Source organism: Oratosquilla oratoria, chromosome 13 (genome assembly GCF_046742065.1).
Source record: "Oratosquilla oratoria isolate Oo_2021 chromosome 13, ASM4674206v1, whole genome shotgun sequence".
NCBI classification, from domain to species: Eukaryota; Metazoa; Arthropoda; class Malacostraca; order Stomatopoda; family Squillidae; genus Oratosquilla; species Oratosquilla oratoria.
This window is the reverse complement of record NC_134789.1, coordinates 54,631,421-54,647,758: the sequence shown is the minus strand read 5'-3', so window position 1 is coordinate 54,647,758 and position 16,338 is coordinate 54,631,421. Positions and strand designations below refer to the sequence as shown.

Below are 16,338 nucleotides of genomic sequence, written 5' to 3'. Positions count from 1 at the left end.
CTCATTTCTCACTCTATCTAGCCTAGTAATCCCCATCATACTTCTCAGACACCTCATCTCAAACACATTCAAACTCCTTCTCTCTTCCTCTCTTATGTTCCATGTTTCTGCCCCATACAATGCTGTTGCCACAATCACTCCTTCATACAGTCTCCTCTTAGCATCCCTTCCCAAATGTCTATTCCTCATTACACTTTTTAAGCCACCAAGGCATTTACTCACTTCTCTCAATCTACATTCTACCTCCACCTTTTCCTGCCACATTTGCACCCAAGTATCTAAAACTATCCACTTCCTCCAGTCGCTCTCCCTTAACTACTTCCATACAGTGACGCCTACGTAGGCAGCATGAGGAGCAAGTGGGTACTCGATGATGCCGACGTTGCCATCTTGATTTTATTTATTGTAGTCGTACCTACGTAATTTCCATTCTCTCTAAACTGGCTTCATCAATTTTCTATGGTTATCATAATACACGGGTGAAAGAGAACGAACGATTGAGCACTAACTTTATTTTTTATAATGCGATTAATATGACGCAACATCGCACGTCGGGTAGCTAATGCTGCCAGATGTGCGATGTGGCCCGGAGTGAAGAGGTTAATGCTCACTTCCAGTCTACTGCCACTTTCACCCCTTGTACATCTCATCACCTTATTTTTACCCACATTTATCTTTAGCTTTCTTCTTTCACATACTTTCCCAAACTCTGTCACCAACTTCCTCAATCCCTCCTCCAATCCTGCCACAAACGCAGTGTTGTCTGCAAACAACAGCTGGCTCACCTCCCACTTTTCTCCATTTTCTTTAACCATCTCCAATCCCCTTGCATTTACCTCTCGCACTACCCCATCCATGTATAAGTTGAACAGCCAGGGTGACATAACGCATCCTTGACGAAGTCCCACCTTTACCTCAAACCACTCACTCTCTCCATTTCTAATCCTGACACAAGCTCTACTACTCTCGTAAAAACTCTTGACAGCTCCTAGAAGCTTTCCTCCTATTCCGTATATCTACATAACCTCCCACAGTGCCTTTCTGTCTTCCCTATTGTAAGCCTTTTCCAGATCCATAAAAGCCAAAAAAACATCCTTCCCCTCTCCTATAGCTTTCTCACATATCTGTCTTACCACAAAGATCTGATCTACACAACCTCTATCCGTCCTAAATCCACACTGTTCCTCACTAATTACTCCCTCTGTTCCTCTCCTAATCCTCTCAATCAAGATCCTCCCATAAGCCTTCCCAACTACACTTAACAACCTAATCCCTCTGAAACTACTACATTCACACTTGTCCCCTTTTCCCTTGTAAAGTGGAACTATACAGGCACTCCTCCAGTCCTCCGGCACTCTACCCTCTCTCCACCAGACATTAAATAATCTCACCAGCCAGTCCACCATCACTGTACCTCTTTTTTTTAGACATTCTGCATGGCATCTATCCAGACCAAGTGCCTTACCTGCTTTCATCATCTTAACAACTGCCTTCACTTCATCCTTCCTTATTTCTCCTCCATTTTCCTCACTCATCACGGTCATTTTCTTAGCATTTCCCACTGCAACTATCTTTCCTTCCCTATCCTCCTTCATATTTAGCAACTCCCTAAAATATTCTGCCCATCTTCCTCTTACTGCCTTCTCTTCCATTATCATCTCTCCATCTGCACCTTTTACCTTTTCTTCTCAACTTGATTTGCCTCCTCTTCCTCTCTTAATTTCTTTCCAAAACATCTTTTTATTACTTTTAATATTTTCTGTCATACTCTTACCCCATTTCACATCTGCTCTCCTCTTTGCCTCCTTTACCTTTTGCTTTACTTCCCTTTTCTTTTCTTTGGACCTCTCATATGACTCCCTCGTCCTATTTTGTAACCAATATGTGAAAGCTTGCTTCTTCTCTTCTACAACCTTCTTTGTATCCTCATCCCACCACTCACTACCCTTCCTTCTATTTCCTCCTGTCCTTCTTGTTCCACACACCATCTTTGCACACTTTGTGACTCCCTCCTTGAACCATCCCCATTCCTCCTCCACACCTAGCTCTACTCTATCCTTCACTCCCTCCCACTCCTCCTTCAGCTTCTTCTTGTACTCCTTCTCCTTTTCCTTTAAAGAGTTCACTCTAAGCACCTCCCTACCTTTTGTCCCTTTCCTCTTTCTCCATCTATCCTTCACTCTCAACTTACCTTCCACCAAAAAAGGATCTGATATTCCTCCACCCTCTCCCCTTAGCACATGTACATCCTTAACTCTTCCTATCATAATCCTATTTACAACTACATAATCCATTAATGCTCTATCTACCACCCTTCCATCAACCACCCTCTCCCATGTATACTTATGCTTGACTTTCTTCCAAAACACTTTATTTGCTATCATCAACTCTCTTTCTAAACACATTTCCACCATCAACTCTCCACTACCATTCTTTCCTGGAACTCCACATTTTCCAACCACTCCATCAATTGGACCATTTCCTACCCTTGCATTTAGGTCTCCCAGTTCTATTACATTGACATTTCTCCCTAAATCCTCTATGCACTCATTTAAATCTATCCAAAAGGCCTCCCTTTCTTCTACACTCTTCTCACTGCCAGGCCCATGTGCACTTACAAAAACCCACATATCCTTTCCCAGTTTCACCTTTATCCACATTATCCTTGAGGAAACCTCCTTCCACTCCACTACACATTTACCTATCTCTTCACTTACTAGAATAGCCACCCCTTCCCTCCCTCACCCTCTCTTCACTCCTGATAACCTCCCAAACTTACACTCACCCTTCCCTTTCAACTTAGTTTCACTCAAAGCCAACACATCCATCTTTCTTCTCACAAACATACTACCTATCTCTTACCTTTTACTCTCATCTGTACCACATCCACGCACATTAAAAGACCCAAACCTTAGGGTGCTGGTCCTAAAACTCCCAGACCCTCTTATGCCTTTACTTTTTCTTTTAGGAATGTCCCCTGTGGGGCTACAAGGAGAAGGATGCCTAGTCCCAGTCCCCGTCCCTTTCTTCTCGCCTCTTACGATCCAAGTGGAAATACTTGTTGGCAGTATTCTTTTCCCCCACCACCTAATGTAGTAATATAAAAAAAAAAAAAAAAAAAAAAAATGCTGAATTTTTTTGCAATCTATCTTGACGCAGCCCGAAAGGATTTCTCCCCGTCTTCTCCTTCTATGCAATGGGGGGGGGTCAGCGATTTAATGAAGCGGCCTTGCTGTGGATGTGCTGTGTCTTGTGACACTGCTTCTGACCCAGGGCAGTGGACAGGGTGCAGGGATGACCAGTCATCCAGGAGGTGCTAAGATGGGAGGGAGGGTGGAGGGGTGTGGAGTGTATTCAGGGATGGAATGGGTGGGAATGATTTTATGCCTTTTCCTTTTTGGCTACCTCCCTTGTAAGGGGGAAAAAGCCTTGGTATATGTATGTATGTATATGTATCTTACCAAAAGGGCCAATTGAAGCATTTATAAGCATATCATTCATGCATACTCCCTAATGTAGTAATAAAAAAAAAAAAAAAAAAAAAAAAAAAAATGCTTACTTATATATACAGTATAAACAATACATGTACTGGATATGACTTACTGTCAATAACTGGACAGTTATTGAAGTATTTAGCATACAGATTAACATCTAATGCAGCAGACATGAGTATCAGCTTCAGGTGTCTAAATTTGGGTAAACAATCCTTCAGAACAATCAGCAAGAAATCAGTGAAGCGATCTCTTTCATGAATTTCATCAACCAAGACTGTAAAGCAAAAAAGTATAATAATAACAACAATAATACTAATAATATTACCAGATAGATACTACAAGTTTGAAGACTCCAAGTCATTGATTCTTTTCTCAACTCTTACAACTCAATGTGATAAATCCTCCATAATACTTACTATGAGTAACACTGGCTAGTGATGAATCACCACCCATCAAAGTTCTCAATAAAACTCCATTGGTGCAGAATGTCAAGAGTGTTTTCGGGGAGAGCCTAGAAAAATGTATTTTTCCCTACATTAACCATAGTAATTAAAATATCTATGTATGGATGTGAATGTGGTAGGAAAGGGAGGAGTGGAGGTGGAAGTAAAATGTAGATTGAGAGAAGCAAGTGAATGCCTTGGGGGATTAAAAATTGTAATGAGAAAGACATTTGGGAATGGATGGTAAGAGGAGATTGTATGAAGGAGTGATTGTGCTGACAGCACTGTATGGTGTAGAAACATGAAAAATAAGAGAGGAAGAGTTTGAGATGAAATGACTGAGAAGTATGGTAGGGGTTACTAGGATGGATAGAGTGAGAAATGAAGAGGTGAGGAGGAGAGTGGAGATGGAAAGGGAGTTGGAGATGGGGTTGATGAAAGAATATTGGGATGGTTTGAACATGTGGAAAGAATGAGTGAAGAAAGATTAGTAAAAGAGGTATGGAAGGCAGAGGTAGAGGGAGTGAACATGAGGGGGCAATCAAGGATGAGATGGATGGATGGGGTAAAAGGGGCACTGGGAAAGAGGGGAATGTCTGTTGAGGAAGGAAGGGAGGAGACAGAAGATAGGGTTGAGTGGAGAATGGTTGTGTATGGTTGATGCTGTGATAGATGAAAGGGAGTGGGTGGGGGGATGGGGGTGAGGGAGTATGTGTGAATGATATTTTGATGAAGTTTGAAGGGATTTCTTCCTCTCTTCCCTGATCAAAGAATAAAGGAATGATCTGGACACACGGAATGAGTGAAGAAAGATCAACAAAACAAGTAAGATAATCAGAGGTTGATAAAGTAAATGTGAGGGGAAGCTCAAGAATGAGGTGGATGGATAGGGTGAAAGGGGCATTAGGTGCAAGAGGAATGTCTGTCAGAATGAAAAGCTGGTGCAACCTAAAGGGATTTCTTGTTGTTTGCTTTGTAATTCTTGGGTGGACAAGGCAGTAGGGTTGCCATGTAAGAAGTGGTGGTAGTAAAACTGGCTTTTGCTGTTGGACCATGCTGTGGAGGTGCCTTGTTTTGTCATATTGCTTTTGAAACAGGTATTGGGTCGGGGTCAGCAATGTCCTTTTGTCCACAAGGAGCTAAGGTAAAAGGGGCAAATGGATATCAGATGGGAGTGAGATAGGTGCAGGGTGGTGACTTGGTTGGGAGACCCCCATATTGGGGGAGAGAAGGCCTTTTGGTATATGCATGTTACTGGGTGGGTTTCTATGCCTTCATGTAGAAGAGCAGTGTGGGAGGGCTATTACTGGCAAGTTGACCTCATATGACAGAGGGAAAAAAAAAAAAATATATATATATATATATATATATATATATATATATATATATATATATTTTTTTTTGGGGGGAGGTGAAAGAAGGAAGTTGAAGATAAATGTGGGTAAAAGTAAGGTGATGAGATGTACAAGGGGAGAGAGTGGCAGCAGACTGGAAGTGAGTATTAAGGGAGAGAGAATGGAGGAAGTGGATAGTTTTAGATACTTGGGTGCGAATGTGGCAGGAAAGGGAGGAGTGGGGGTGGAGGTAGAATGTAGATTGAGAGAAGCGAGTAAATACCTTGAGGGATTAAAAAGTGTGATGAGGAATAGACATTTGGGAATGGATCCTAAGAGGAGATTGTATGAAGGAGTGATTGTGCCATCAGCACTGTATGGGGCAGAAACATGGGACATAATAGTGGAAGAGAAAAGTCTGAACGTGTTTGAGATGAAATGCCTGAGAAGTATGACAGGGGTTACTTGGCTAGATAAAGTGAGAAATGAGGAGAGGAGGAGAACAGGGAAAGGAGTTGGGAGATAGGGATGATGAAAGAGTATTAGGATGGCTTGGACATGTGGAAAGAATGAGTGAAGAAAGATTAGTAAAAGAGGTGCGGAAGGCAGAGGTGGAAGGAGTGAATATGAGGGGGCATCCTAGGATGAGATGGATGGATGTTACCCCATCCATCCATCTCATTCTATGGGAATGTCTGTTGAGGAAGGATGGGAGAGGACAGAAGATAGGGGTGAATGGAGAAGGGTCATGTATGGATGATGCTGTGATACATGAGGGGGAGTGGGTGGGGGACGGGGGAGTATGTATGAGAAATAAACTGATGCAGCCCGAAGAGTTTTCTCCCCGTCTTCTCCTTTACTGCATGAGGGGACAGAGAGGGGATTTGCCAAATTAATGAAATGGCCTTGCTGTGGATGTGGTGTGTCTTGTGACACTGCTTCTGACCCAGGGCAGTGGGCAAGGTGCAGGGATGACCCGCCATCCAGGAGGTGCCAAGATAAGAGGGAGGGAAGAGGGTGGAGGGGATGGAATAGGTGAGAGTGGTTTCTATGCCTTTATCTTTTGGCTACCTCCCGAGTATGGGGGAAAAAGCCTTTGGTATATGTGTATGTATGTATGTATATGTATGTATATATATATATATATATATATATATATATATAAATAAGAGAGAAAATAATTTGGTAGTGAGAAAAGAGTGAGCGTTTGTGCCCAATACAGCAACTGGCCCCTTAAGACTGCATCTCTTTGTACTTGATTTATTTGTATTCAGCTGCAATCAAATTTGTGTATTTGTACTTAAAATTATATTTGGGCATTTGGCTTGACCCTATCCCTGATTTAGATCTTATCAACAGTAGATAAATAACTCAACACCATGGTATAGCTAACAAACCACTGGTATTAGAACAATTCTAATGCACCATCAGAACTTGATTATTCTTTAAACTTCAAACAATTAGGTTCCCTTTATTCCCTCTTTACTCTGTTAATTCTACTAAATTACCAATCCCTTTCCAGTCTCTACTTACTTGCTTTCTAGTCGTATCTGGTAGCCAACTGTGTATCCAACTTTTTCACCTCTTTCTGCTGCTACTCTTTCAGCAATAGTCAATGCCGATATTCTGCGTGGCTGTGTACAAAAAATACGACAGGGTTTTCCATGAGATGATGATTCTTGAAGCAACATCTGGGGAACCTGTTGAAAAGAGTATAAAAACTATTATATATGCATACATACATATACCAAAGGCTTTTCCCCCCTTACAAGGGAGGTAACCAAAAAATAAAGGCATAAAATCCACTTCCACCCATTTCATCCCCACATACTCCACTCCCATTCACCACCCCTCCCTCCCTCTTTTCTTGGCTCCTCCTGGATGACGGGTCATCCCTGTATCTCGTCCACTGCCCTGGGTCAGAAGCAGTGTCGTAAGACAGCACATCCACAACAAGGCTGCTTCATTGAATCGGCGACCCCCCCCTCTCCGTCCCCTCATGCAAAAAAAGAGAAGATGGGGAGAAATCCCTTCGGGCTGTGTCAAAAAATTTTTTCACACATAATCCCTCACCCCCCCATCCCCCACCCACTCCCTTTCATGCATCACAACATCATCCATACACCATTCTCCATTCACCCCTATCTTCTGTCTTCTCCAGTCCTTCCTCAACAGACATTACCCTCTTTCCCAATGCACCTTTTATCCCATCCAGGGGGAGAAGAATGTCATAGAAAGCAACTAAATGGGATGGAGTAAGGGAACTGCATCTTTTCCCTACAAAAATTCAAGGCATAAAAGGGTCTACAAAGACTAGAACCAGAACCCTGGTAACTGGATCATTACATATGTATGGCTGTGGTACACATGAGGGTAACAGGGAAGAGATTGGTAGTATGCTTAAGAAGAAATATGGAGGGGTGAGGTGGAGTTTGGAGATTAGGTAGGTAGGGTGTCTGGAGTGACGAGAGGGCAAAGGAGGGACAGTGTGACACTGCTGATAAGTGATAATAGCTTAGTGAGTGATGGCTTGGAGGGAGGTATCTTCATGGATAATGTGGGTAAAGATGAAAGTGGGATGAGAGAGTACAAGAAGAATGGGCATGTTTCAAGATGCACAAAAATTATATATGGGATGAGGAGGATGGGAGGGAATAGGAAGGGAGGTGAATGGTTGGATAAAGCAGCAAATGTGGTAGTGGAAGAAAAAATGTGACCATATACTGTACTGGGTGTAAAGTAAGAATAGGGACACAAATGAGAGATAAAGAAGGAAGAGAGTACAGGCAAAATGCCAGGTGAAGGAGGTACATAGAGAAGACTTGGTGAAATCCTTTCGGGCTGTATCAAAATATTATTCACATATGACATGTGAATAAGAAAAAGTACAGGGTGCAGATGGACAGATGAGGAAATTGAAGGCTGTAAAGGGAAAATGGGAAGAGTAATTTAAGGATTTGTTGAACTGAAGGAGGTTGGAGAAAGGTTGATCATGGCAATAGAAGATGCCATGAAAATAACTCATGGGTGAGAAAAATGTTGGGGCTTGAGGAAAAAATGAGATACAAAGACTACTGAAGTGATGAAAGCTGATAAAGCACCTGGGTTAGATAGGTGTTATGTTGTGTTTGGTGAAGGGAGAAACAGCTATAACAGACTGGCTAGTGATCTTGTTTAAACTTTTCAATATAAGTTGAATTCTCATGGGTGGCATTATTCAATGATGCATCACAATACTTGCATTATAAAATATAAAATTACAGCTGTATTACTCATTCGCTTTCACTCTGAATGTTAATAGCCACAGAAAACACGATCAAGCCTATTCACAGAACACGGGGGTCACTCAGCTACATACATACATATACCAAGGCCTTTTTCCCCCTTACCAGGGGGGTAGCCAAAAAGGACAAGGCACAAAAACATTCCCACCCATTTCATCCCCGAAAACACTCCACACCCCTTCACCCTCCCTCCCATCTTAGCACCTCCTAGATGACGGGTCATCCCTGCACCCTGTCCACTGCCCTGGGTCAGAAGCAGTGTCGCAGGACACAGCACATCCACAGCAAGGCCGCTTCATTAAATCGGCAACCCCCCCTCTCCGTCCCCCCATATAAAGGAGAGGCACTACAAAATAAATATTATCAAGACACTGATGCCGGCATCCTCAAAACCACTCCAACAGAACACCTGTACACAGAAACCAAGATCATTATAAGAAAATAATAGATATACAAGTCTATACTAGATAACCCCACTCACCCATTACATTATATCACACAAGTACCACCAGCTGGAGAGAGAGAGAGAAAAAGAGGTGAGAAAGAGGGTAAGAGTGAGAGAGAGAGAGAACTCGTATGGTGGTAGGCAAGGAAGCTGAAGTGATGTTCTGTAGGTGGCAATTGGGGGTGGTTCCAAACAATAACAAGGCAGTTGATGGGTGTCCAATGTTGGTAAAAGCGACACATGCTGTATATACCCAGAAGAATTTTTGCTTGGGACAGGTCAACATCAACAGGGTAGTGGGTGATGAGATACATGGGAAATTTACATGGTCTATCGATCGAGTCCCGAACATTGAGCTTTAAGGATAAGAAGTTACCCTTCATGGTACTCTCAATGATCTCGGTATGTCTGCACAAAATATACACATACAGAGAGGTGACAGCAGACATTTTCACCTCAGCTAACTCCAGATCGAGCCTGAATGATTTGGTAATTTCAGCAAGCCAGCGAAGTTTCATATCCACGGTCGGGATTCTCATGGAAGAGAAGTTTAATATAAGCAGTTCTGGGGATGAAAGCAGGGGAGGTATTGGCAGCTAGGAGAGGTGAACTGTGGAGGAGAGGGTGAGGGTGAAGGTGAGGGAAGGAGTTATTGGAAGCCATGGGTTAAATGTTCTCAAAGTGCATGAACAACTTAAAAGCTGGAGAATAGGATTTGCTTGTGTTCAAATTCTGGTCCACAGATCATTTGGTGGCAGTGGTGACTCCGGTGGTGGGCTGGGTAGCTGGGAGCAGTGGCTGCCATGGTGTGGTACCAACATATTGCTCGTGCATTGGGAGTGAAGGCCAATGTTGCTCAGTGATGTCCTCATCCTCACTGAGGACAAGGTCAGCATCAATATTTGGTGAAGGTGGCTAGTCCAGAATAAGCCATGTTGCCTCAGCAATATGGCAGAATGAAGGCAATTGGTGCTAATGGGGCTGCAGTGACATGGGTATGACATTAGGACATGTCATACTCCTTGAACTGCGCATGTACACACAGGTGGAGCACTGGACAGAAGGGTTTTGGCCAAGGATATAATTTTCTTATGGCAAATATTGACCAAGTCCTTTATCCCTCAAGACTGATGTCTGGTGCTTACTGTTGTGCTCAGCTAAGGCTGGAATACAGTAGCTTGTTGGGTCTTCTACAATTTCTTCGAAATAGCAGGAGGTCAATTGCAGATGTGCTTACATTCAGTCAGCAATGACAGAGCTGAGAGATGGGGGTACAAACACAGAATAGGCCAGGCCACACAATCAAACTGCCATAGATGCAACCACTACACATAAGGCACTGAGCACCACCAATCCCTAGACAACAATATAGTATTTCTTCCAGTGAACTAAGATCTCGACTGATGACCCTTATCAGTTACCTGGCATGCCTGTACACATGCACCTACACAAGACTGACAGAATATAAAAGGCAGCAACCAAACTTGTTCCCAGCCCGGCAGATAATCCAAATGAGGAGAGACTATAAGCACTGTGTCTGCCAAAGATCGAAAAGAACGAGGTGATATGATTACAGCATTCAGGTTGCTAAAAGGAACACACTACATTGACAAAAGAGATCTGACTAAGGATGGGAGGGCTTTAAGAGATCATGCGAACACATCACAAAAAAACTACATGTCTAAAGGATGTGAAGAAATAAAATTTTCCATGTTGATACATAAATACTTAGAATTGCTTAGGAGATATAGACCAAGCTGGAACAACACATCAATTTAAACCCAAATATGATAACTGTAAATTAACCTCTTCCATATGATGATGTCTACATAGGCATGAGTGGGCATACAAGGATACCAGTATCAGTGTTTTGATTACATTTATTTTGTAACTGTTGCTAAGTGACCCCCAAATTCTGTGAACTGCTTTGATCATATTTACCCCCAAAATCTGTGAATTGCTTTGATCACATTTTCTGTGTTTATTATTACTCAGTGAAAGAGAATGAGTAATACAGCAGTGATTTTATATTTAATAACAAGAGTAGTGTGATGCATCATACATTAAGCTTCTGGTGCTGCACACGAGAATTTGACTCATATTGAAGAGGTTAAGGATATACACCAAGCTGGTTCTATACATGAATTTGAGGCTAGATATGATAAATTGGAGAGATGGGATACCACAAGCATTGCTGTATACTATAATTAGGTAAATACATATATACTATTAAAATTGTGCCTAACAATATAACCTTACCTGAGTAGTTTTTCCAGAACCAGTCTCTCCACACACAAGAATGACCTGGTGGTGGTGAATGGCTGGTAGGAGTTGGTCCCGCATTGCCCATATAGGCAATTTCCGTGCATCAACACTTAAGTCAGATGGTCCAGGTGGCGGCGGCACTTGCGGAGGTCCAGGAGTAAGGCGTCCAAGAGATCTTAAGACACTCAGGTCTCGTACTAAAGGAAGAAATCAAGAGGCCATATAAAGAATTATTAAATAGGAATTGAGCTTTATTATTTGGGTCTACATGAAATACTTCTGAAATTTTGGTTTGTCTATCAACTGATCCAGGCAGATTTGTGTGAAGGCTTTGGGAAGAGGTAATGATGTTTTTTGGGCCTTTATTTTGAGAAGGCTTATGACAGGATGAACTGGAAGGCACTATGGGAAGTTTGCAGATATATGGGACTTGGGGAAAGCTGTTAAAGGCAATAAAGTATTTTCACAAGAGTAGAAGAGCCTGTCTTAGAATTAGAAATGGAGAGGTAGAGTGGTTTGAAGTAAAGGTGAGGCAGTGTCAGGGCTGTGTCATATTGTTATGGTTATTCAATGCGTACATAGATGGGGTGGTGTGAGAGTTAATTGTAAGGGTAATAGGGAAGGAAATTGGAGATGGTTTAAGATAAATGACAGAAGTGGGAGGTGAGCCAGTTGTGGTTTGTTGGTGACACTTGTGGCAGGGTCAGAGTGGTAATTAAGGGAGTTAGTGAGAGAGTTTAGGAAGGTAAGCAGTAGGAGAAAGTTGAAGGTCCCCTACCTTTTCTAAATCCATTGTTCCTCACTAATTACTCCCCCAGTTTCTTTCCTAATTCTCTCCATTAAAATCCTCCCATAAGCCTTTCCAACTACACTCAACAAACTGATCCCTCTGAAACTACTACACTCACATTTGTCCCTTTTCCCTTGTAAAGAGGAATTACATGGGCACTCCTTTGGCATTCTACCCTCCTTTAGGCACACATTAAATAACCTCACTAGCCAGTCCACTATTATTGTACTTCCTTTCTTCACACTCCACATGACACTCATCTAAACCAGATGCATTACCTGCTCTCATCATTTTAACCACTTCATGCCGGGCCAAAATCTTGCGGGCAGCATTAGCTGCCAGACATACAATGTTGTGTCATAATGCTCGCATTATAAAAAATAAAGTCACCGCTGTATCGATCATTCTCTATTTCACCCGTGAATTTTGATAACCATAGAAAATATGATGAAGCCAGTTTACAGAGTATGGGGGTCACGCAGGTACAACTACAATAAATATAATCAAGACGCCGATATGGCAGCCTCGCGTACCCACTTGCTCCTCATGACACCTACGTAGGCGTCACCGTATGGAAGGGGTTAATGCCTATCTGCACTTCATCTTTTCTCATTTCTCCTCCACTTTCCTCACCCATCACTATCATTTTCTTAGTGCCTCCCACTGATACCACGAATCTCTCCCTATCCTCCTCCACATTTAGCAGCTCCCTAACATTCTCTGCCCACCTTCCCCTTACTGCCTCCGCTTCTGTTATTGTCTCTCCATCTGCACCTTTTACCTTTTTTTCTATACTTGATTCACCTCCCCCTCCTCTAACTTCCTTAAAAAACATCTTTTTATTACTTTCAAAATTTTCTGTCATATTTCTTCCCCATTTTATATCTGCTCTCCTTTTTGCCTCCTTTATCTTATGTTTTCCTTCTCTTCTTTTTTCTTTGTACTTCTCATATGTTTCATCCTACTTTGCAACCAGTCTGTGAATGCTTGCTTCTTCTCTTCAACAACCTTCTTTACTTCATCCCACCACTTACTACCCTTCCTTCTATTTCCTTCCATCGTCATTGTTCCACACACTATCTTTGCACACCTTGTTACTCCCTCCATGAAACCCCCCTCATTCCTTCTCCACTCCTACCTGTACTCTAACCTTCATCACTTCATACACTTCTCTCAGCTTATTCTTGTACTTTTGCTCCTTTTCCTTCTCAAATAAACAGTTTACTCTGAGCACCTCCTTACCTTCTGTCCTTTCCCTCTTTCTCCATCTATTCTCCACTCTCAACTTACCTTCCACCAATTAATTATCTGATATTCTCCCACTCTCTCTCCAAAGAACATAAACATGCAAAACTCTTCCTACTCTTCTCCTGGATACCACTACATAGTCTATCAAAGCCTTATCAATCCACAATCCTCTACATGAACAAAAAACACAAAATTGACAAAACTTTATCAATACACTTGATCACAAAACAAACACCAGCAAATTGTACAAAACACTCAACAGCATCACACTATCCAACACTAACACTACACGCTCTCACGCAGCAATAATCACAACGACAGATAATCTACCCTCAAACAGACAACAAGCAAACGCACTCGTACGTCATTTTGCACAGACGAGCCATCTTACATCTCACCCTGACGACCGACGCACCATTCGACGTAAGAAAGACTTCCCCACAGACTCAGACTATACACCCTTCATAGACAGTCAGACAAAACTCATAATGCATAATCTCAAGCACTCATCTGCCTGTGGCCCTGATAACATAAGCAACATCCACCTAAAACACATTGGACCACAAGGTATACACGCACTCACAAACATTGCAAACTACAGCTATTCACACTACACTATACCCGACATCTGGAAGCATGGTAAAATAATCACCATTCCAAAACCGAACAAAGACCCAACAATCCCAACATCGCACCGCCCAATCACACTTCTCTGCACCCCCTCTAAAGTCATTGAACACCTAATACTTAAACTTGTCACACCATATATTCCCCTTGCTGACTCACAACACGGTTTTAGGCCACTACACTCCACAAACACTCTTCTGACAAACCTCACACAAAGAATTTTAGATGGCATCAATTCAGATAGGCCCCACCACAGAACACTTCTTATAACATTGGACATTAGTAAAGCTTTTGATGCTATCCCCCGCCACAACCTAACAAATAAAATATATAACACAGACATGCACAATAACACCAAAAGATGGCTGGCCAATTATCTGGCAGGCAGGAATGCTCATGTGTCATATAATGGCCAATCATCGCACATCAGAAACATTAAGAACGGAGTACCACAGGGCTCAGTTCTATCCCCCACATTATTTAATCTATACATACATGACTTACCCACACCAGACACCTCAGAAATACAAATCTCTTCCTACGCAGACGACATAACAATCACATGCACACATCGTAACACAGACAAAGCTGCAGAAATAATCCAGCCTTACCTTGACACACTCAACACATGGTTCATCACAAACAGACTCAAAATAGCTCCAACCAAATCTACAGCAACACTTCTCACCAAGTGGACAAAAGAACACAAATACATACCTCATCTCTACATCAACAACACTCTAATACCACACACAAACACACCGAAAATTCTTGGTGTAACATACGATACATCCATGTCTTTCAAACAACACCTCACAAACATAAAAAACAAATGCACACCTAGACTTAACGCACTTAAGTCAATCACTGGAACAACATTTGGACAAAACAAAGAAACTAATATAACAATATGCAAACAATGCATACGCTCAGTGATGAATTATGCGAGTCCTGCATGGGCTCCTAATCTCAGTGAGACACACCACAACACCCTTCAAATCATACAAAACAAAGCCCTAAAAACAATTACAGGCTGGACAAATACAACACCTACAGACCATTTACACCATGAAACAAAAGTCCTCAAAGTCAAGGACCACCTCGACATGAGAGGCACACAAACACTTTCTGCAGCCACCACAAACACATCACACCCGCTACACTACATAGCAGAACACCCACACACACCAAGAAAAATTAAAACTACACCCAGAGACCTTTATTACACACAGATACTCTCTTCTCTTCCTCCACAACCACCAAATACCAGCCTCCGGAAACATATTCATAATCATATCACTCACCGTTCCATTAACACACTGAAAGACAACATACTGCTGCATGCCAGACCCCCTGATATCCACCCTTCTGAATCCTCTCTCCCACGAAAGGACAGAGTCCACTTGGCCAGACTGCGATGCGGTCACCACCCAGCACTTCTAAGCTACCAGAAGAGGCTGGACGACCGTGTTGTGAACAGCTGCCCAGGATGTAACACTTCACCCCATACCATACAACACATAATGGAAGACTGCATTATACACAATCATGCACGCAAACAACACAACATACACTCTATAAAGGATTTGTGGGAAAACCCAGTTTCGGCTGTGGCCTTCCGCTCGGACAGACAGTCTAGGGAACGACAACAACAACAACAATCCTCTACCATGTGTACTTATGTTTAATTTTTTTCCCTAAACATTGTGTTAGCTATTATCAACTCTCTAAACACATCTCTACCATCAACTCTCCACTGACATTTTTACCTGGCACTCCACTTCCCAATCACTTCACCTATTAGTTCATCCCCTACACTAGCATTGAGATCTCCCAATACCACTACATTGACATTTCTCCCAAAATTCTCTATGCACTTATTTAAATCTATCCAAAAAAACTCCCTTTCCTCTACACTCCTCTCACTACCAGGCCCATACACACTTTCAAAAACCCACATCTTACTTCCCAGTTTCATCTTCATCCATATTAACCTTGAAGAAACCTCCTTCCATTCCACTGCACATTTACCTATCTCTTCACTTACTAGTATAGCCATCCCTTTTTCTCCTTTGTCCTCTCTTCACTCCTGAGACCCTACAAACTACACTCCCAAACTCAAACTCACCCCTCCCTTTCAACTTAGTTTCACTCAATGCCAACACACCCATCTTTCTTCTCACAAATATACTGCCTATCTCTTCCCTTTTACTCTCATCTGTACCACATCCACACACATTAAAAGACCCAAACCTTAGGGTTCTAATTGGAAAACTCTTCCCAGACCCTCTTATGCCTCTGCCTTTTTTAGGAATGTCCCCTTTGGAGCTACAGGGAGAAAGATGCCTAGTCCTATCCTCATCCCATTTTTGCTGCCTTTTATGATAAGTGGAAATACTTGGTGTCAG

At 42.3% G+C, this 16,338-nt stretch overlaps 1 protein-coding gene across 5 annotated transcripts in view; it reads right to left on the bottom strand.

Annotated features, from left to right (window-relative positions):
* Positions 1 to 16,338, bottom strand: part of LOC143032430 (3'-5' RNA helicase YTHDC2-like) — a 135,332-nt gene that overhangs the window by 108,791 nt on the left and 10,203 nt on the right. For all 5 annotated transcript variants that reach the window (XM_076197204.1, XM_076197202.1, XM_076197203.1 and 2 more), the window contains exons 5-8: positions 11,260 to 11,462; positions 6,805 to 6,971; positions 3,911 to 4,005; positions 3,604 to 3,768 (exon numbers count right to left, since the gene is read on the bottom strand). In XM_076197204.1, coding sequence (XP_076053319.1) covers positions 3,604 to 3,768; positions 3,911 to 4,005; positions 6,805 to 6,971; positions 11,260 to 11,462 — 630 coding nt within the window. The remainder of the gene's footprint in view (positions 1 to 3,603; positions 3,769 to 3,910; positions 4,006 to 6,804; positions 6,972 to 11,259; positions 11,463 to 16,338) is intronic.